Source organism: Canis lupus, chromosome 24 (assembly GCF_003254725.2).
Source record: "Canis lupus dingo isolate Sandy chromosome 24, ASM325472v2, whole genome shotgun sequence".
Lineage (NCBI taxonomy): Eukaryota > Metazoa > Chordata > Mammalia > Carnivora > Canidae > Canis > Canis lupus.
The window spans coordinates 21,848,845-21,869,557 of record NC_064266.1 but is presented as its reverse complement, the minus strand read 5'-3'; the positions used below and the strand labels follow the sequence as shown (position 1 = coordinate 21,869,557).

At 56.8% G+C, this 20,713-nt stretch overlaps 1 protein-coding gene across 10 annotated transcripts in view; it reads left to right on the top strand.

Moving 5' to 3' along the window:
- NOL4L (nucleolar protein 4 like) overlaps positions 1-16,313 on the top strand; it is a 130,580-nt gene extending 114,267 nt beyond the window's left edge. For 9 of the 10 annotated variants that reach the window (XM_025469685.3, XM_025469691.3, XM_025469686.3 and 6 more), the window contains 6 exons: positions 3,556-3,833; positions 6,068-6,253; positions 6,339-6,530; positions 6,820-6,942; positions 7,226-7,427; positions 11,804-16,313. In XM_025469685.3, the coding sequence (XP_025325470.1) occupies positions 3,556-3,833; positions 6,068-6,253; positions 6,339-6,530; positions 6,820-6,942; positions 7,226-7,427; positions 11,804-12,024 (1,202 nt within the window). In that variant the 3' untranslated portion in view covers positions 12,025-16,313. Of the gene's footprint in view, positions 1-3,555; positions 3,834-6,067; positions 6,254-6,338; positions 6,531-6,819; positions 6,943-7,225; positions 7,428-7,663; positions 8,019-11,803 lie in introns of all 10 variants that reach the window. The other variant, XR_003145049.3, reaches the window with a different exon arrangement.
- Positions 16,314-20,713: the final 4,400 nt, after the last annotated feature.

Genomic DNA, 20,713 nt, shown 5'->3' with positions numbered 1-20,713 from the left:
CCACAGCCCCTCTGCGTGCTGCCTAAAACCCCGTGGGCCCCTCCAGTCGGCAGAAAGTTGGACTCCAGTCATTGGCGGCCCCGGGGGTGGGTGGGCAGGTGGTGTAGGTGCACTGTGGCCGGAGCAGAAGGACTGGGGAGCACAGCTCGAGACCCTTCTGTGCCCGGGATGAGGGCTCTGGGTGCTGGCTTCCCCCTGCCCCTGGGTGCTGTGTGGAGGCGGGCGAGCCCTGGCCTGTGGAGGAATGGAGTGGGAGCATGTGGAGTTGGGAACCGGGGCCCCACTGGCCCGCTCAAGGCTTTGGGTGTGGTTGGTTTTTTTAGTTTGGGGGGGATTTTTGTGGTAAATATGGTGTAATGTTAAAATCGCCATTTTAACCATTTTTCAGTAGACAATTCTGCAGCGTTAAGTACACTGACAGTGTTGTGCAAGCAACACCATTATTTCCAAAATACGGTTTTCGTCACCCCAAACAAACTCCATGCCCGTGAAGCAGCAGCTCCCTGTCCTCGCCCGTCCCGGCCCCTGGGAGCCCTAACATGCCTTCCGCCCCCGTGAAGGGACCTGCTGTAGACGCTGCGCGCGCGCAGACCCATTCAGTGTCCGTCCCGCTGTGACTGGCTTCTTCCACTCGGCATCGTGTGCTCCAAGGCCCTAGCGTTGAAGTGTGTCTCAGTGGTACTTCGTTCCTTTTTACAGCTGAATAACGTTCCACTGCGTGGATAGACCACATTTTGTCTTATCCATTTATTTGGCAAGGCTTTTCAAAATGTAAACGATGTAAGTCAGTTGCCAATATTTTTAAATCCGAGTATTTACCTAATGGTGTAGATTTCCGGTTTCTTCCAACAGTTTGGAATGCGTGATCTGGATCCTGGTACCTCCCGCTCGCACCTGCCCAGCAGCTTCCCATACTAGACTAAGGCAGCCTCTGAGTAGGGGGAAGGGGGTGCGTACCTGGGGCCAGCTGGCTGAGCAGCACAGGTGCACAGGCCTGGGGCAAGGAATTGGCAGCTCCAGGAATCTGGGCCAGTCTGGGCTCCTGAGCTGCAAGGGGCCCGGGAGCATGCACACCTCCCCTCTCCCCTTCCCCTGTGCCCCTTCACCCCTGCCAGAGGTATAGGGCAAGGAAGCTAACCTGGTCAGCGAGGCAGGCAGTTGGGGTGCCACCTCTGGGCTTGTGCAGGGCTGTGGCAGCACAGGAGGCTGTGGGCCTGATGCCCATGCTGAGCACGGGGACCTTGGCTCACTGGGTGCCAGGCATGGTGCCCCCCACCCAGTAACCCTTTTCTTGGAGGAAGACCAAGCCCTCCAAGGTCAGGCAGCTGGCCTCTTGGGGATGATGCCAGGGTGTGAAGTCTCACCTGCAAATAGGAGTTCCCAGGACCAGCAGGTGTGGGTGTCCATCCTCGCCTTCCAGATCCTCAGCTCCAGAAGAGGCTTCTGAGTGTGTGAGGGCGTCTTCAGCAACAACAGGTTTTGCCTCGGTGGAAAGTGGGCAGCTGTCAGGACTCACCCGGGCCAGGCTAAGGAGGCATGAAGTCTCTAGGAGGGACAGGGACCAGCTTTGTCAGGGCTGTGAGTACCTCCTTCCTAGAGACCTTGGAGGAGGCCTGCCCTGAGGAGGCAGCATTGAGCCAGGCCTTGAAGGCCGAGGGAAATTTTCTGAGCTTGGAAGCACCGCGGCAGGCAGGCAGCAGAGCCCAAGCAAAGGCCTGGAGATGGGAGGCCCTGCGGCCGCCAACGGAGTGGGATCCGGGCTACAGAGGCCCTGGGCCTAAGAACACACCCGGCCGGAGCCTGGGCCGCACCGAGCGGAGCGGCAAGGCTATAGAACCAAGGAGTAATGAGTAGGCCCGCCCTGGAGAAAAGGTGGAGTGGAGACAGGGGTGTGACTGCAGGGAAGGAGAGCAGCCACTCTCCTTGGTTGGGAGATGCCCCTCCTGGAGGGCCAGCACCTGCGTTGCCCTTGTTACTCTATGTCCCAGCCTGGGACCGGGCCAGCCTGCAGTAGGTGCTCAGTAAATACTGCCAGGTGATTTGTTCATTCTAGACTGGTCGCTGGAGATCAGCGAGGTGGGGGGAAGCAGGCCCATCTGTGATGGAGGAGGAAGGGGCGGCGATGGGTGGTGAGGGTCCGGAGGTGGCAGGGCCGCAGGCCAGAGGGCACTCTGGGGTGCAGCTGAGTAAGCCCAGAGCCGAGCCTGGAGCTGCCCTGCCTGCAGGAGGATGGGGGGAGCGGTGGCCGCCCAGAGGAAGAGGGGGAGGGGCAGCCAGCCCGGGGGACCTGCGGCAGCCGAGGGGGAGGGGTGCCACTTCACCGCGGCCTTTCCCATCCCCCTCTGCCCGGGCTCGGCGGCTTGATGGGCAGCCGGGCCCCGCCCCCGGGCAGCCGGGAGCCCAGCGATTGGTTGGGGTGCCAGAGCCGCTCGTCGCCATGGGGACACTCCGGCGGTGCGCGTGCCCAGTGCCCGGCCCCGGGGACTAAATCTTCATAATCTGCCGGCCGGGAGAGTGGGGGTGGGGCCTCGGGCGACCCTGGCCTGGGGGAAGGGGCGGCCTGGGGGCGGTCAGGCTCGCTGTGGCCCCCCCTCCCCCAGCAGCTCCGGGCACCTGGGCGCCCCCGGGAGCCGCGCGGGACTCACCTGACAGTGACCCGGGGAGCTGGAGTGGCTTTGGCCTCTGCCATCTCAGCTGGTTGGGCAGGAGGCCGGGCCTGGGTTGGGGAGAGGGGCCGGGACTTCGATCTGAGAAAGTCTAGCCCCTCCGTTCAAGTTCCGCCCCCCACCCCCACCCCCACCCCCACCCCCGCAGTGTTGTGCTCTCCGCAGCAGGGGGCGCCCTCAGCAGAGCTTTGTTGGGCGGTCACCTCTGGAAAGCAGGGATGGCCCGTTGAGGTACAGGGAGTGCAGACCTCAGACCCTGCAGCCCCGGCTCTGGGTGGCCCGACACCGGAGGCAGCTGTGGGGCCACGCTGTCCCGGGTCAGCTGCCAGGATAAGGCTGGGCCTGCGTGCAGGAAGGAGTGGGGCGGGGGTGTCACAGCAGGGCTAATGCATTAGCCAGGTTCTCCTTAGGCGGATGGAGGAAGTTGAGAGCCTGCTGTGGGGAGAGGGTGTGAAGGGGTAAGGCAGAGGTGAGTGAGAGGAAGAGGGGGCTGGTAGTCAAGCCCCTAGTGGCCTCTGGGGTGTCCGAGGACCTCTGGCATGCAGCAGGCTTGTCAGACTTGAGCTTGCAGCCACTCACTCCCCAAAGCCTCCCTTGAGCCCTTGATGTGGTGCCGTGGGCTTGGAGTGCAGGGGGCCACCATGCCTGGCACACTCTACTCCTGATGGTCTGTTTTCTGGTGGAGGGACCCTGCCCTTACGTCAGGTAGGGGCAGAGCTCGCCTCTTGGAGCCCCGAAAGGGGACAGCCATGCTCATCTCCTGCCCAGAGATGCTTGTGAGGACGACGGGCAAGTATTCCTTGTGGCTGGTGTGGCCATGATACCCCAGGGGGCTTGTAGGGTCAGTAGGTGTTGGGGTGGAGCCTCACACCCAGGCCTCTTGTTCCAGATGACTCCTCCTCTGAGAGTGGCAGCGGCAATGGCTCTTCCACCCTGAACCCATCCACATCGAGCAGCACGCAGGGCGACCCCGCCTTCCCCGAGATGAATGGCAACGGTGCTGTGGCCCCCATGGACTTCACCGCCACCTCCGAAGATCAGCCCATCAACCTGTGCGACAAGCTCCCGCCGGGCACGACGCTCAGCACGCCCTCCTACCCCTCAGACGGCTGCGGCACCGATGGACTGCGGAGTCGCGTCAAGTACGGGGTGAAGACCACCCCTGAGGTGTGTGGGGCTGTGGGCCCCCTGAGCCGCGAGCCTCCTTCTTCCTGTGCATGTCAGGGTTGTGCGAGGCTGACGTGAAATCACATGCGCCCAGCGCTGTGACCCCAGGTCAGCACAGAGGCCCTGGCTGCGGAGGTTCCGGCCGAGAGCTCACAGTGTGTGGCCTCAGTCAAGGCCTTCCCTTCTGGAGCCGCTGTCACCATCTGTGAAGAGCGCTGGGCCCCGGCCTCAGTGGAGGTGATGTGTGGCCTATTCCCCTACCCCCGGAACAGTCTGCTGCGCCTCACAGCAGCAAGGGGCCACAATCAGCACTGAGGCCCTCCCCCCGCTACTTTGCATGCTGTCCCCTTTTACAGATGCAGAGAAGGAACGAGGCCTTTGCAGCCCCAGGGATGTGGATGTTAGCAACCCAGTAGATCAGGCTGATGCAGGGTGGGCCTGGGAGAAGGGTGGCTGATGCAGGTGCCCCCACCACTGGACACTCCTCCCTGCTTCTCGGGGCCCCCTCGCCCTTCTACAAGCTGCCTCTGGCCACTAAGGTTTCCCGCGGTGGTGCAGCGCTGCATTGAGCACATGAACACTCTTGGGAGAGTTTTCTCCTGCCAGAGCTGGGGGGCCAGAGGTGACTTCTCGGAGCCCTACACCCCCAGCCTCCAACCATGTACCTCTACACAGGTACATGGTTGTACCTTTCCCTCCCTGGGCCTCTTCTGCACAGGGTGTGGGGTGGGTGCCAGGCTGGCCTCTGATGGCCTGTCTCATGGGAAAGTTCTGTACCGATGAGGGGGTGTTCAGCTGTCACTATGTCTGAGCCCAGGCCACAGAGCAGGTGCTGGCCAGAGCATGGTCTTCCCCCTCCAAGTCCAGATAGAGCTGCAGAGGGAGAGTCCGCCATCATGACCTCAGGCCACGTATGTGGGCCAAAGAAGGGAGATGGGAGCGTCAGTGCCACCGGCAGCTTGTGTCTTGCGGTTTCTATCTCCGTCTCCTCTGGCCCTGGCATAGGACTTGGCTAAGGAGTGGCCTGGGAATGTGACTTGCCCAGGGCCTAGGAGGTGTTTTGACTCTCCACCACAAGTCTGGCATGACCCAGCAGGAGGCCAGAGGACCTAGGTGTCTCTGCTCCTTGTAAAGTCTGTGTAAGTGTCAAGAGCTGAGCACTGGGCCAGAGGCCCTGGGAGGGCTGATCCCTGTGGGCAGGTCACAGGAAGCCTGGTGGTGGCAGCCGCTGCAGGACTGGGTGCCGGCCAGTGTCCATTTCATCTGTTTGTTCTTCAGCAAGAGCTGGGATCCCAAGAAGAGGCTTATTCTGGGAGGAGTTCCTGTGGTGGGAAGAGACCGCAGGTCCCTTCTTTGCCGTAGGATAGGGTGACTGCCTGGTGATGCCTGGTGAGCTGGGCCTGGTTCCCACTCCCCTTTCCTTTTTTTTTTTTTTTTTTTTTTTAAGATTTTATTTATTTATTCATGAGAGACACAGAGAGAAAGAGAAGCAGAGACACAGGCAGAAGGAGAAGCAGGCTCCATGTAGGGAGCCTGACATGGGACTCGATCCCAGGTCTCCAAGATCACGCCCTGGGCTGAAGGCGGCGCTAAACCTCTGAGCTACCCGGGCTGCCCCCACTCCCCCTTTCTACATACACCCTCTGCATGGGGGCTCACAGTGTCTCCTTGGGGGTGGCAGCAGACAGGAGAACCCCAGCCTGGCAGCTTCGGGAATGCACTTTGCCTAATGGACCTGTCGCCTTGGCTGGTTCCCTCTCCCAGCCCATCTGTTCCTCCTCCTGACAGACAGCACACTCGCCGCCTGCATGACAGCTCAGTTGCCAGCTCAGGGTTGCAGCCCCCTGAGGATCAGGGAGGAAAACCCCAAAGCCAGAACCAGAAGAGGCTGTGGCTAGTGGCGGGAACCCAGCCTGCACCCACCTGTCCCTCTCACGATGTGGCGGCAGGGCCCTGCATGGGCACCACTGCTGAGTAAAGCCCTGACACCTCTGCTCAGTGCCTCCGGGGCCCCAGGCTGCACTTACACCATGGCAGGCAGGCGGTCCTGCCTACAGCCGCCAGGGAGGGGTGGCAACACTGGTGCCTCCGATTCATAGAAGGGAGCAGGGAGGGGAGGTGGTGCAGGACCTTGAAATTGTGGCTGGCTCACTGTCCCGGTCCCCAAGCTCACTATGGCCATCAGAGACCAAGAGCGGGCCTGCTCTGACCCTCTGGCCCTCGCCCCTTCTCAGTCGCCCCCTTACAGCTCCGGGAGCTATGATTCCATCAAGACTGAGGTCAGTGGCTGCCCTGAGGACCTGACGGTGGGCCGGGCCCCCACAGCAGATGACGATGATGACGACCATGATGACCACGAGGACAATGACAAGATGAACGACTCTGAGGGCATGGACCCCGAGCGCCTCAAGGCCTTCAACGTGAGCGCCAGCGAGAGCCAGGCTGGGTTGGGGGGCGGGAGCTATGGCCAGGGCCAGCCTTCCCCACGGCCTGTGTCTCCCGCAGATGTTTGTGCGGCTCTTTGTGGACGAGAACTTGGACCGCATGGTGCCCATCTCCAAGCAGCCCAAGGAGAAGATCCAGGCCATCATTGAGTCCTGCAGCCGGCAGTTTCCCGAGTTCCAGGAGCGGGCTCGCAAGCGTATCCGCACGTACCTCAAGTCCTGCCGGCGCATGAAGAAAAACGGCATGGAGATGGTGAGCCCCTCCTCCCGTCCCCGGTCCCCTCTGCACCACCACTGGCCTCCAGCCACACCCCCGGGGCTCCTCGGTGCTCCGGCCAGACCATTCCCTCTCCAGTATTCCTGGAAGCAGGCACTGCATTCCCAGACTCACAGAGGAGGGGGCTGGGGCCGGAGAGGGCCCAGAAAGGTTATACGGCTCCAGAAATCATGGCCCGGGGCCCACACCCCAGCCCTGTGCCTGCCACCTCCGGGGCAGGGTCTGGGTAAGCCCCAACATGGCTCCGTCCCCGCTCTGCCTCCAGACCAGACCCACGCCTCCCCACCTGACCTCGGCCATGGCAGAAAACATCCTGGCAGCTGCCTGCGAGAGCGAGACAAGAAAAGCAGCCAAAAGGATGCGCCTGGAGATCTACCAGTCCTCCCAGGTGCGTGCTCCCCAGCAGCCCTGGGCAGCAGGGGTGGGCGGGCGGGGGCAGTCCTCAGAGCAGAGAGAGCCACAGCAGGGCAGATGTGCAAAGTCCAGCACCAAGGCCCGGCACACCTAGGGAGTCTGGCCTCCCAGAGGGTTCTCAGCTAGGCAGGAGCAGATCAAATCTGGCCCACAGAGACGTGAGCAGAGTCCCACAGGCCACAGCACTGGGTCCCAGGGACAAGGGTCAGTGCCTGCCACCCCTCGGGTCCCCTAGCGCTTTCCTCCCCTCTCTGTAGGACGAGCCCATCGCCCTGGACAAGCAGCACTCTCGGGACTCCGCAGCCATCACCCACTCCACCTACTCACTGCCAGCCTCCTCCTACTCCCAGGACCCCGTGTACGTCAACGGTGGCCTCAACTACAGTTACCGCGGTTACGGGGCCTTGGGCAGCAACCTGCAGCCCCCTGCCTCCCTCCAAACAGGAAATCACAGTAATGGTGAGTGCGGGGGACCCAGGCTCCCTGGCTTCCTGACCAGAACCCAGGTCCATGTGGATTGCAGCCTCAGGGAACGGAGCCAGGCAGGCCGGGAAGCAGAAGCCCGCAGGGAAGGTGCCTCCCTCATGGCACAGGGGACCTTCCCCATTTCACAGTCTCAGGCGGGCCTTAGATTGGAAGGTGAGAAAAACGGGCTGGTTAAAACAAAAAGCTGCCCCGTCCTTTCTTGCCTCCAGGGAGGCTTGCTCCAGTGCTTCGCTGGATACACTGTGGGGCCTATCCCTGCTTCCGCTCCCCGAGGACCACCATGAGCCAAGCCCTGCTCTACGTGGGTCGAATCCTCTCCACACTCCTGCCTTACCTGTGACGACCAAGGCGCGGTGACATGGTCCCTCGGAGTTGACGGCAGAGCCAGCATCTAGCCCTAGCACGGCCTGGTTTCTGCTGCGTCCTGGGGAGCTGGCTGAGTGGCTCTGGGCAGGTCACTGCCTTCTCCAGGCCTCAGCCTGTGTCCCTGCACTACGGAGCCCTATCTAGGTCACCCGGAGTGATGGTTAACTGTCTGGCCCCCTCCACTACCCCCTGAAGCTGGTAATTCCTTAGGTGCTCCCCGCAGTACTTCCCAGGTGCCTCTGATGCAGACAAGATATGGCCCAGTGGTTGGGGAACAGTCCCTGAAAAGATGCAGACCTCCCTGTGGTGTCAGGGGCTGCCCTGAGTGGGAACCAGAGTGAGGACCTCAGACCCATTCACCTTGGGCCCCATAGATCCCAGGGAGGGTGGGTGGGGGAGGCAGCAGGGAAAGAGCAGGCTCTGCTGGTGGAGAGCAGCTTGGTGGCCTCGGGGAATGGGCAGGGAGTGGGTGGGGGTGACCTCAGGGCTTTTGGGACAGGACACGTGGATTTTGTTGTGTGTGTATAGTGGGAGCGACCGATCGGTTTTAAGCAGAGGGCTGTGAGCTATGCGCTGCCTGCCCCGTGGTGAGATCGGTACTGGAAGGGCAGGAGGCAGAAGCCGTGTGCACTGAGGGTCCTGCAGAGGCAAAGGGGTGAGGAGGAGAGCTGAGGGTGACCCCAAGTTGAATAGATTAGAGGAGGGTGCCACCCATAGGCCAGGAAACTCTGGTTCGAAGTCTCGGCCAGTGTGCCTGAGAGTTCCTCTCAAGCCCTGTCTTTGGCAGCAGGGGACCCCTCGCTGTACCCAGGCAGCAAGGGAGGGGCTGATTCTGCCCCTGGCAGAGAGCCCGACACCCCCTCTGCTCCCCTTGCCCTACCACCATGAAGTGTGTGCAAGTCCCTGGAAGACTCCTGCCTGGGCTTAATTTCTCATCCCTTCCTAATGCCTCTTAACCTAAAATAAGAGGCTGCCTGGCCTTAATCCCTGAAGCTGAGGCCGGAGCAGCCAGCTGCAGTGAGAGGTGGTACTGCTGTCCCAGAAGGGCTGCTTTCCTTCCAGAAGGAAGAGCCATCTGACCGCCCTGCTGAGTATCTGAAGACAGGTCCCAAGGCAGTGCGGTCAGGACCCTTAGACATGGCGAGCCAAAGGCCCCCGCGTCCTTCCCAGGCTGTGGGCGATGGTGACAAGCCCCCACCTAGTGCCACACAGCATGGCCTGGCTGCAGCATGGCTACAGCTCCTGGGCCCCATTCGTACCTACCAGAGAGGCTCCAGCAGCAGCCAGCTCTTCCTGGGAGGGAGGCAGCTGGCTCTGCCCCTGTGCTTCCCAGGGGTTCTGTTCCTTTTTGTAAGCACCCCACTTCCTTAGAGGTGGGTGGAGAGGTCCCTGAGAAAGACGTGCTCAGTTAGCTCCTAGCCCAGAGCAGCACAGGTGCTGGGAGCCCTGGCTTGGAGTCCAGCAGCTGGAGAATGACCACGGGCAGCTGTCCCAGCCCTGCTGCCCTCCATGGCAGCTGGCGGCCCTTGCAGCCATCTTTCTTCAGTCATGCCAGTGCCTCCGCAGAGCCACTCCATGAGTGGCTCCTTGCTCCTCGCTGTGCTCATCAGGTTGTCATTGGGAGGTGCAACTGAGCTTTGATAGAATCGGCTTGGTCTTTCTTTCCTGGGGTGCTGGACAACTCGGACCCTCTCTTGCCCCTGTAGCAACCCCACCTGAATGTCAGCATGAGAGCCCGTGGGAGGGTGGCTCCAGAGCAGACTGGCTGCAGGAAATAGGGACAGTCTCCCGTCCAGGCCCTGGCCACCATCTGACAGCCACAGAAGAACAGCTGTGAGCACAGGGATGCAGGGGACAAGGCTTGGGGATGGGAGAGAGAGGAACCCCAGGGCCAGGTCATAGCACCTGCGGCCCTTCCTCTGCTGTCACCACACATTCTCTGGAGGGGACTGGGAGCCACCCTCCCCCACCCCGGGGCCAGCCCCCACAGCATCTAGGAGTTAACGGAGGTACTCCTGGCCCGTCCCCGTAGACCCTTGGCCACCAAGAGGGAAGTCCACCACCGGCTTGGCTGCTGTTTCCAGCCAAGTCACAACCCTGCTCCTTTGTCCTGCGTTTTATCTTAACAGACTTAGCTGCTTCTCCCTTGATTCTCAATTCCAAGGACATTCCCTAGCAAGCCATTTCCAAGGACCTCCTCCTTGAAGTCCATGTGCTCTGGTTAGAGAGGAAACAGCCCCTGGGACAGATGGCCCTGTGTCAGACTCCACCCTCCTTCCCCAGTTGTGGGCTGCACCAGCTCCCTTGAGCAGCAATCCGGTTTCCGCAGTTCCTCTTAGCGTGTTCCTTCGAGCCTAGGGGTCTCCAGTGCCTGGAGCTTGCCCATCTCTCTGGGTGTAGCAGCATGAAGAATGCCCCAGTAGCTCCCCTGTAGGTGCAGTGATGAGTGGCGCTGGCTGCTGGAGTCGTGGGGAGCTGGCTGACAACCACAGACAGCCCCCGGTGCCTGCCCACCAGGGTGAGACAGCCCAGTGTGGGGAGACAGCCTCCTGGAGGACGCTCCAGCCCCACACCCCCAGATATGCTCTTCTTTGGCTGTTTGCTGGCTTAATACCTCAAAAGAATGTGTTTCAAATTCCAGGAGCTTCCATGTCTCCTGGGAGCCCATTGATAAAGCCCCAAACCTGTCTGGAAGCCCGTTCCCAGTGGGCCCAGCAGTGCCTGGCCGTGCTGAGGATTTCACAGGCATGGCTCCGTGCCCCCAGCAGCCTCCTCCTGTTCCAAGGCTCAGGGCTGTTGACAGTTGCCTGTGGAGTGGCAGAGTAGGCCCTGAATTCAGGCGAGCCTGATTGCAAAGCCCGCAATGCACTCGTGGAGGGGCCTGGGAAAGGCAAAGAGGAGACCGGGCCTGGTGGTCCCCCGCCACACACACACCCCTAGGATGTTTCAAAAGACTTCAGAGGCTCCTTTTTTGCTGCCACCATTCTGAGGGCAAAGGGAACTTCTCCAGACTGCCCTCCGCAGTCCTGTCCTGACCACTCCGAGCCTCGTGCACCTTCCCCTCACTCAAAAGAAGGGGGGGTTCTGGGTGCTGTGGCTCATCGGAAACAGGCTTAGCACCCACAGCACCTTCTTCCACATGGCACTCCCAGCCCCTCCCCTGCAGGGCATGGTCACCATCCGGCTGGCCTAGCCCCAACCCCTCCCACAGTCAGGCAGGGCACCTGGCCTTTCTTCTCCACCTGGACAGAAGCCCCTCCCTTGTCTGGGCACACACGCAGGTGTTTCTTTTCCTGGTCTCCTGTGCCTTCACTCTGGGCTCCAGGGCTTTCCACACACTCATGCCTCTCAGGGTGTCAGGTGCCTGCTTACTTGCAGCGTCTTGAATACCCTCTCCCTGGACAGTCGCCCTGTCAGAGGACAAACAGCATGTGGCTGTACGTAGGGCACAGACACTGGCAGCCCTTCTTATGGTCGGGACCACGCTTCCTCTCGGCTATCACCATCTCCCATTTGAAGCTCTGCTTTACCACCGCAAGGTGAGTCAGGGATGTGCGGCCTCCTCACCTGGCCACCAGGGCTGGGATGTGTGCCTGCTAGGGGACTGCTGCCTACCTAACGGTCCTCAGAAAGCAGCAGACGTATGAGCAGGGCTCCAGAGCTGGAGTCAGAACCCCACTCTGGCCAAAGCCTGTGCCCTTGCCATGTGCCACCCTGTTCCAAAGGAAGAAGCGCGCACACGTTCACCCCTGGCCTCCAGGCCGCCACAGCTTCCACCTGCCGACAATAAGGCCCCCTTCCTTGCAGGGGTTAATAGAGAACCCTGCGTCTCACCTGCTGGTACCAGACCCCATCCTAGGTGCTAGGACTACCGCCACCGAGAGGACGGTGGCGCCCCCCAGATGACGCCCAGGGCGATGGCACCTCCCAGATGCCACGGGAGGTGTCAGCTCCCCTCCTCACCTGCGCTCTTCCCTCCGCAGGGCCCACCGACCTCAGCATGAAAGGCGGGGCCAGCACGGCCTCCAGCACACCCACACCCACGCCCTCCAGCAACAGCACCAGCAGGACCATGCCCGCCGCCCAGCTCAGCCCCACGGAGATCAGTGCTGTGCGGCAGCTCATCGCTGGCTACCGAGAGTCTGCTGCCTTCCTGCTACGCTCCGCGGACGAACTAGAAAACCTCATTTTGCAGCAGAACTGACGCCGCGGCACCCGGAGCGCACTACTCTAGGGAAGGAGGCTGTCCCTGCCCGGCTTCCTGCCTCACCACTTGGTACATTTTGTTTTCTGAACAAGGTGGGATCCAAGAGAGCTGTTTCTAGCCACACGCCAAGCACCTGCGACTTTGGGCACAAGGACACTTTTTTTTTTGGAATCTCACCACACGGGTGCTCTGACCTGCTTGGAAGAGGCCAATGGGGCAGCTTTGGAAGGGCTGGGGCTCCCCTGACGAGGCGCTGGGGACGCCTGACGAGGCGCTGGGGACGCAGCTCTATTTAGAATCATCTTCGTGGACCCTGATGTTAGAATCCCACCCCCAGATAATTACCTTTCAAGTCTTAGGTGAGCAGAATTGCATATTTATTGAGAAAAACAAAGTGGACCCTTTCTTCCTCTCCCCTTAGTAATTTATTTTTCTGAAAATGGATTTTGTGTTTGTACAGATTGCCAGTCTGTGTCTGTCTGATCAGAAGGATGTATCCCTGTGACCTAACATTCCATATCACTACACTGGCGCGGGCTGGGGGAGGCAGGCGGGGTGCGGTGGGGCGGGCGCCCGCGGAGGACCTCACCCACACCCAATGCAAAGCAAAGACAAACAAAAATGGCTCCCCCACCCCCATTCCACAGAAGCCCGAGTCACACGGCCACCTGTCTTCTACCTCACACTCCAGCGTGGGCTTTTCCCAAGATGTGCCCTGAGCCCGTTCTGAATGACTATCTCCCGACTCCCCCACACAGTGTGTCTGCCTGGGAGGTAAGTCCAGAGGGCTGGCCAGGAGCTGGGGCCCAGAGGCTCTGACCCTCACGAGCAGCCGCTCGGCGCCCTGGCCCCGGCCCTCCTGGCCGCTTACCAGGACACCGTGCCAGGGGACAGCAGCTGGTCCGCGGGGCCCTTGCCCTCACCTGTCCCCCCCCCCAGGGAGCCTGGTCTGAACACCTCTCCACACAGGCCCAGGGCCCTCAGATGCCTGCCGGGAAGGGCCCCCAGCTGTCGTGCAGCCACCAAATAGGAAAAGCAGCTGTGAGCCCCTGGTGGGACTGCAGCTCCTGTCCTCTGCCCCCTGTGGTTGGAGTAAAGGGACCTTCAGTAGAAGTGGAGAAGCCACTTGGGCTCTGCTAGGACCTGCCCTTCTGGAGGGGCCAGTCCTGAAGAAACCTATAATCCCTGGAGTGTGAAAAAGGGCAAAAAGAAAAGGCTGGCCTGGTTTCCTTCCTCCCCAATAGGCACTTCCTCTTGCTCAGTGCAATACCTACCAGTGCTGCTAAAACCAGGGATTCACCCAGACCTCAGAAGGCCCACGGGGCCTCTCCATGCAACACTCCGTAGCCATGGCAGCAGCTCTCTGCTGCCCGCCCCTGCCCCATGCTGGCAGAAGCCCTCTGTTGCCTTTCCTCCCTCAGAGCAAAGAGGCCCCAGGGGAGCCCGGGCTGCGTGGATCCTAGGACGGCCACGGCCACTCACTTGGCCCCAGAGCAGGTACCCCTCCCAAACCAGCTTTCTGCAGCTTCCTGCCTCCCGCACCACCCTCAGGAGGGCCTGGGAGGGGCTCCTGCGGATGCCCCACCCCGCCTCCATCCACGCCCCATCTGCGGGCCCTGGAGCCAGAGCTCTGAAAGGTAGGGTGCCGCACCTCGTGCTTACTTCCAGCCCCTAGTAGTTGGGGGTGGTCTTTCCTCTCTCAAGTGGCCTCCAATACCCCACCCAGCCACACCACCTCTGCCTTCCATCTGACCAATCTCCAGGCCTCCGGTCAGGGCCAGGACACCCAAGACTCCCCCTTAGCACAGCACAAGCTCCCGTGCCCAAGGCCTGTCACCCCACCGCTGCCATCCACAAGTCCAGACCCCACCTGCTCAGTGCTACAACCGGATGGTTCAACTTGTGTAAATATTTATTTTTGTGTGTGAACAATACTACAAAGTAATCAGTAGGTCTTTTGCAAAATGTTACCCCAGGCAATTTGTGAGAATCTTAAAAACTGGCAGAGACAATCGCCTTAGAATTCTTGATACCAATTGCTTGTCATTACCCCTCCCAGAGGCAGGCCCCAGGCCAGGCACGGATGCTGTGCTTTCCTCACAGACAGGAGAGAGGAGGGTTTGGGAGGGGCTGCTGCCACCACCCACACGCAAGAGATTACAGGTAAAGATCAGGAGAAGCCACAGTGTGAAGTCCCACTTTTCTGAGCTGACCACCTCAGCCTGCCTTAGCGTGGGGTGGGAGCTCAGGCGCACTGGTGTGAGAGGAAAGCCACATGGGCCGGGGCTCCTTGCAGCCCCTCCGGGACAAGCGGATTGTGCCACAGTGACCCCACCTGGGTGGACTCCTTGCCTGTGAAGCTACACCCGAAACCCTGGTGACGGCAGAATCAGGAGCAAGTCGCTGTGTGGAAACAGGACTCCATTAGCTAGTTCAGTCAGGGAACTTGTTGTGTTTTGCTTTTGTTTTCAAAGATGCAGCTTTCAACCCCTCCCCACTCCTCCTGACTTGGGGAGCACCAAAGAGCTGGTTCTGGTGGACCTGGCTCACTGCTGTCCCACCCTCACCCTCACCCCAGGGACTGCCTTCTCCCAAAGGGAACTTCCAGCACCCTGCCCTGCAGCCATTCATTTGAAATTCTTATGGAGGGCCTCAGGGTACACATTCATCACTGGGGATCCCTAAGCTAAAAGGCAACTCCAGAGTAGAACACACCAATTCCAGAGTCTTTGCAGGGGGCTAATTCCAGCAGAAGAGTAGAATCAGGAGGAACGGGAATTTGGTCTTTGTGGGAGACCTCTAGGAGACCAGTAATGGTGTGACCCGTCTGAAATTCATTTACCGTCACCTCCAGTACAGTTGATACCCAAGGACAGCGTGGAGGGGAAGGGGGACAGGAGAGGGCTCGCAGGGTTTTCAAAGATTTTAAACAGGTGGAACCCAGCCATCCCTATTCCCAAGGGCCACTTACGACTCCAGGGGTGGTTACAGGATTAACTACCAGTTCATTTTCAAAATGCTGCTTTGAACTCAGAGGGTTGATACTTTTAATTTGTAATTTTTTGTAAAACTTTTTACAAGATAGTAAAGTATTTCACCAGAATACCAGTTTCAATCCGTCCATGGTCTGATTTTTATATAATTTAGTGGTGCTTTAGAAACTTTGTTTTTGTTGTTTCTGAGCTAAACAGCTCAATCCTTTTTCGCCTGTATCTACCTAAGACCAATGTGAACCTTTGTATTTTTGCTCCTAATTTTGGACTCAGTGAAAGTGTACTGTTTACATGTACAGATGCCCCAGTCCCCGTGTGTTCTGCAAGACTCGCTCGAGGAGGAAGGTGCACCTCAGTAAGCTCATCTGCTTAGCAGAGCCACAAAACAAAAACCTCTTTTTACCTATGTTTCCACCTAAAAATGAAAACGAAAACCCTACGCCATGTAGAACTCAAGATTTGCTGAAAAATACTTTTCTAAGCTCAGAAGCATCTCCGTGCAGCAGACAGCCCACATGCCTCTGTCGTGTGTGGTCTGTCAGGAGCAGGGGGCAGAGCGGAGCTGGTACACACCTGCAGGGACATGGGGTGCTCACTCAGGCAGGGCCTTGCGGCAGTTCCTGCGGGCATCTCCCAGCAGCCTGGCAATGGGGAGGTCAGGGGGACTCGCATGACCTTCAGGGTCAAGCCGCCCAGGATTTAGGGGAGAGCGTGAGCACCTTATCTGAGATGAGGTTTTGGGATGTTCCAGTGCAGACGGTACCAGCACTCCTCCACCCCTAGAGGCAGCTCTTCGGAGCGGGGCAGGGGGCTCCAGCCCGCCAGCATATGGCACTTCAGGCAAACTGTGGATGGCACCAACTTTTAAAGGTGACTCTTTATTACTTAATCAACGGCTACATCTCTAAATTATATTTTTACAGATATGCACCTATGCAACTTAACGTGGCTCTTCTAAGCAGGTGAGGACTTCCTCCTCAATGCTCTATAAAAATTATTTGTGTTCTATATAGTGAGTTTTTTCCAGTAAATGTGGCTTAATATTTTAATTCTTAGAATGTGTCTTCTCTATGTGATGCAACTAAATTCTGTTTTGTTTGTGGAATGACTCTAGCACAGGCCAAGTCCCTCTCCCTCACTTAACAAAAGACCAATGAGCTGTTAATCGAGCTGTTATCTCCATGGTATTACTTGCTAAATGCACTGATTTCATAAGTATGTGGAATCCTTTTTCTTTTGAATCTGTATATCATATATAAGACTGAATCTACTTAATAAACACTGAATAACAAACCTGATGCTTCATTCCCATGTCCTCTCAACAGCCCCACCAGCCAGCTGTCTTCCCTACAGATCTATTTACAGTGGCACTGACCCTGCCACTCTGCCAATAGACCACCTTTCTGAGCCAGCGCGCTAGCTAGCCCACCACAGAAGGCCCTCAGAAAACTTTTCTCAAATGACGACACCCAGTCCATTAGAAGGAAACGAACCTTTACCGGTACTCATAGTCAGGTGGCAGGTGCAGGTGGCATCTTCCCGGGGGGGCCCACTGCTGCCCCTGCAGATGCACACCCTCCCTGCTCCCCCAGCCCCAGCACGCAGCTCCGCACCCCATTCAAACCAGGCTCACACAGACCGGCCCTTGGCCCCTAAGTGCTGGCTTGGGAGACTGAAGTCCTTAATCTTCACACTCAATGTTCCGTTTGACCCAAAACTCCTGAACACACCTAGGGGGAATAAGGGCTGTTGGCTTGTGCACGGACTTTTTTTTCATCCTACATATATCATTTAGGCTAAACCTTGAGGAAAACTTACAGGAATATGGCAGGAAGCAAATCTGTCATGAGTTTAAAAGCAATTCTGCGAATTACAAGCATAAATGTTAGCTTTACTATTAAAACTGTACACGTGTGTGCACTGTGTGTACAGATACACAGACACACACTACACGGAAGTTTTTATTTTTTTAAAGATTTATTTATTTATGATAGAGAGAGAGAGAGAGAGAGGCAGAGACACAGGCAGAGGGAGAAGCAGGCTCCACGCCAGGAGCCTGATGCGGGACTCGATCCCAGGAATCCAGGATCGCACCCTGGGCCAAAGGCAGGTGCTAAACCACTGAGCCACCCAGGGATCCCCTACACAGAAGTTTTTTAAACATTTATTTTTCTAAGGGCAGAAGGGTCTTTTTAAAACTGAAATTCTGGGCAGCCCTGGTGGCGCAGCGGTTTAGTGCCGCCTACAGCCCAGGGTGTGATCCTGGAGACCCAGGATCAAGTCCCACATTGGGCTCCTTGCAGGGAGCCTGCTTCTCCCTCTGCCTGTGTCTCTGCCTCTCTGTGTGTGTGTCTCTCATGAATAAATAAAATCTTTAAAAATAAATTAAATAAATAAATAAATAAATAAAACAAATTCTGTACAATACCCAAATAGGTAAAACAGATAAAAAGAAAGGGGTGATAGTTTGAAGCCACCACACCCAGGGAACCCAGTGTGGGGCAAAGGTTCATAAGAGTAGCAGGGACCCTAAAAACCAAAGACAGCAGCTACGCGCCTTTCCTCACACAACGTAGGGACCAAGGACACCAATGCCTCAGTGATACCCTGACAACGCCTGTCCTACCAAAAGTACTACTGCTGACAATCACGAGGGACCATGAGACCCCCACAACCTGCGACAACGTATCTGAAGCCCAGACCCACTGCACATGGACCACGCTGGCTGGCCAGGAAAGCACTTACCTCCAGATGAAGCACTGCAGCTCCACCGGACCAAGACTGAAGCACTGGCATGGAAGAGGAGGAAGAGACATCACTCAAGGGCGGAGCAGTGTTGCTTGATCCCCGCCTAGCTTCTTTAAATGGGTCCCCAGGACCACTGTTAACAGTGTATAGGACAACATCCAATAGGAATGCCCCCAACAGAACAGTGAACTAAAACATTCAGTGACGAAACAGGCAAAACTCCTTTTACTCAGGGAGAGGAAGGGGGGAACAGGAACATAAGCGAATTTTAAAATTATGAAGAAGGGATTATGCTAAGCGAATTGTCAGTCAGAGAAAGACAATTATACGATTTCACTCATGTAGAATTTAAGAAACAAAACAATCATAGGGGAAGAGAGGGAAAAATAAAACAAGACAAAATCAGAGTGGGAGACAAACCATAACAGACTCTTAACTCTAGGAAACTAAGGGTTGCAGGAGGGGATAGGGGTGGGGGGATGGGGTAACCTGGTGACAACGGGCATTAAGGAGCACACGTGACGTAATAAGCAGTGGGTGTTGTATGCAACTAACGAATCACTTTCAAAACTCAACCTTTTAGACTAATATGTTAACTGAATTTAAATAAAAGTAATTATGATGCACTAGGGAAGCCCAGTTTACCAAAAACCTAAGAATCCTTTACAAAGGATTCTCTCTCCCCTCCTTGATCTTTTGTATAAACCCAGATTTTATTAGTTTTATTACCAGTCAGTGGGCTTTTAAATGAGGGGTCCCAGCTGCCTAAGGTACAGATGAGCCCTCTGAAATAGTTTGCACAACTTAGTGTGGATGTGCATTCCTGGGGGAGAGGGTCTGAAGTTTCCACTGGGCTCTCCCAAGAGTTTGTGTTCCCAGAAGGGTTATGAGCCACTGACTGCACAAACAGCTGTCTCTTTGTCACTCTTATTTTTTTAAATTTTTCTTATTTTCCTTATAGAGCTTTCATCTACATCTTTTGGTAGCTAGTCCAGGCTTTCAAATTGATGCATGGAAACAAGAGGAAGCATGGGGCACTGTCAACACTTGGTTCCAAGCATTAGTCTCCAAGGTCACAAAGGTCACTTTCCCCATCCGTTTAGATGGTACCTGCACATAAGGGCAACATAGCTGATGCCACCTCCTCTCGGGAGGCAAGCAGGCAGATGCTTTGATCCCGAGGTCCCTGATTATCAGCGGGCTACTCTATTAAGCACACGCCACACACCCCTTAAGCAGGATCTGACTTCCTTAAGAGCAGGATGGACATAAAACAGTCTTGATGTTCACCAGGCCAATAAAAAAAAATCCTTTCCATATTCTGAAACGTTATTAGGTTTCCTCATCCTTGAGATTATGAGTAAAATAGTCTCCCCTGCCAGGAACTCAGTCTCTAAACTTAGGACCACATATTCAACAACTGTAGTGTGAGACCAAAAACCAGATGTCTGGTGAGAGCCCCACTTCCCCACAGGCCCCCTGTGGGGCAAGGGTCAGGCAGGTGGCAGGAGCCACAACGTCTACTCCAAGTCCAGGCAGCTACTGTCCTGGCTGGGTGCAAGCTAACAGTCTGGAGCACCTCCTGTGCACCAGGCGTTAATGGATCCCCATTCAGAGATGGAGGTGCTGGCAGAGAGACTGGCTTGCCTGGGCCACAAAGCTGGTAGGAAGTAGGGCCTGCATGCAAAATCTGCCATCCGCTGCTGCTTCCTTGACGAGATTCAATTGCAACATTGGGTCCCAGCCCTGGATTCTAATGCATTCTAAGCTCCTGCAGATGGACATGAAGTGAGCCAACGGACTGTGCCATGATGGCACAAAAATACAGACACAGCGTCCCCACTAGGAGGCTGCCCTGTCACCACAGAGCCATCTAACCAAACCTCTCCAGCTGTACTTCCAACAACAGCAGCAGGACAGAAAGGCATTATCCCACCACAGATCAAGCCTACTTTCACCCATTCACAGGAAACAAGTTAACAGATACAGATTTTAATGAATCTGTACTTCCAAAAAAAAAAAAAGGTCAAAAAAAAAAAATCTGTACTTCCACCATGTTTTACCTTTGGCTTATTTTCATGCTAAGGTAGTTCCTGATAAGCACAGAATCATGCATGTAGTTACTTCAGAGAAGTCCGGGGATTGCAGGCTGTCACCCTCAGTGCAGAGAGGCACTTGTGTTTACAGGGGTTTTAGGGTTGGAATTGGTCACCACCCCCACGGATCACCTGCCATCAGGAATCTCTTTGGCAGGGTGTCTCAGTAGGGTGGCTGGGAGGAGCACCTTCACCGCTCTCATTAAGATTTCTTTCAGTCCACGCCGTCACACTCAGAGTCTAGAGACCAGCGGAAAAAACGGCAAGTCAGGCTTTTAGCACTAACCTCACAGAAGAGCTTCCAGACCAAGGACAGAGGCTCTGGAGCTAAGGTGAAGTGAGCCGGTGTTTGCTCCTGCAGCGCCCCTTCTGTATTCCTGGCCTTCTTTCCCAGTCCAGCTGGGCGGCCACACAAGACGACGGAGACCACAAGCACAGGCTATACAGGTTTATTTTTCCGAAACCACAAGAGACATACAAGAGCAGTGCTTTCCCTGGGCAGCCCCAAGGAACAGACCAGTTTCTGCCTATAGCCTACAGGCCGCCAAAGGTCACAGCAGAAGGAAGATCACACACACCTGGGCCTCTGCTCCCGGTCTTTGGTAAACAGATTATTAAAGTTGACAACTTGGACTTGACCAATACTGCATTTACATCACTACGTGACTGCTACCTTCTCACGCTTTAGATGACAAAAATGCCACAGTGGATGAGATGGGGTGGGACGGGGGTCTTTCGGGTGAAACTTGCTGAGGTCACACCAATTTTCTACTTCACACAGAAGCACTCATACAGGGAGATGGAAGTCAAACGAGGGCTCTCAACTCTGCCGAGTGGAGGAGTAAGAAG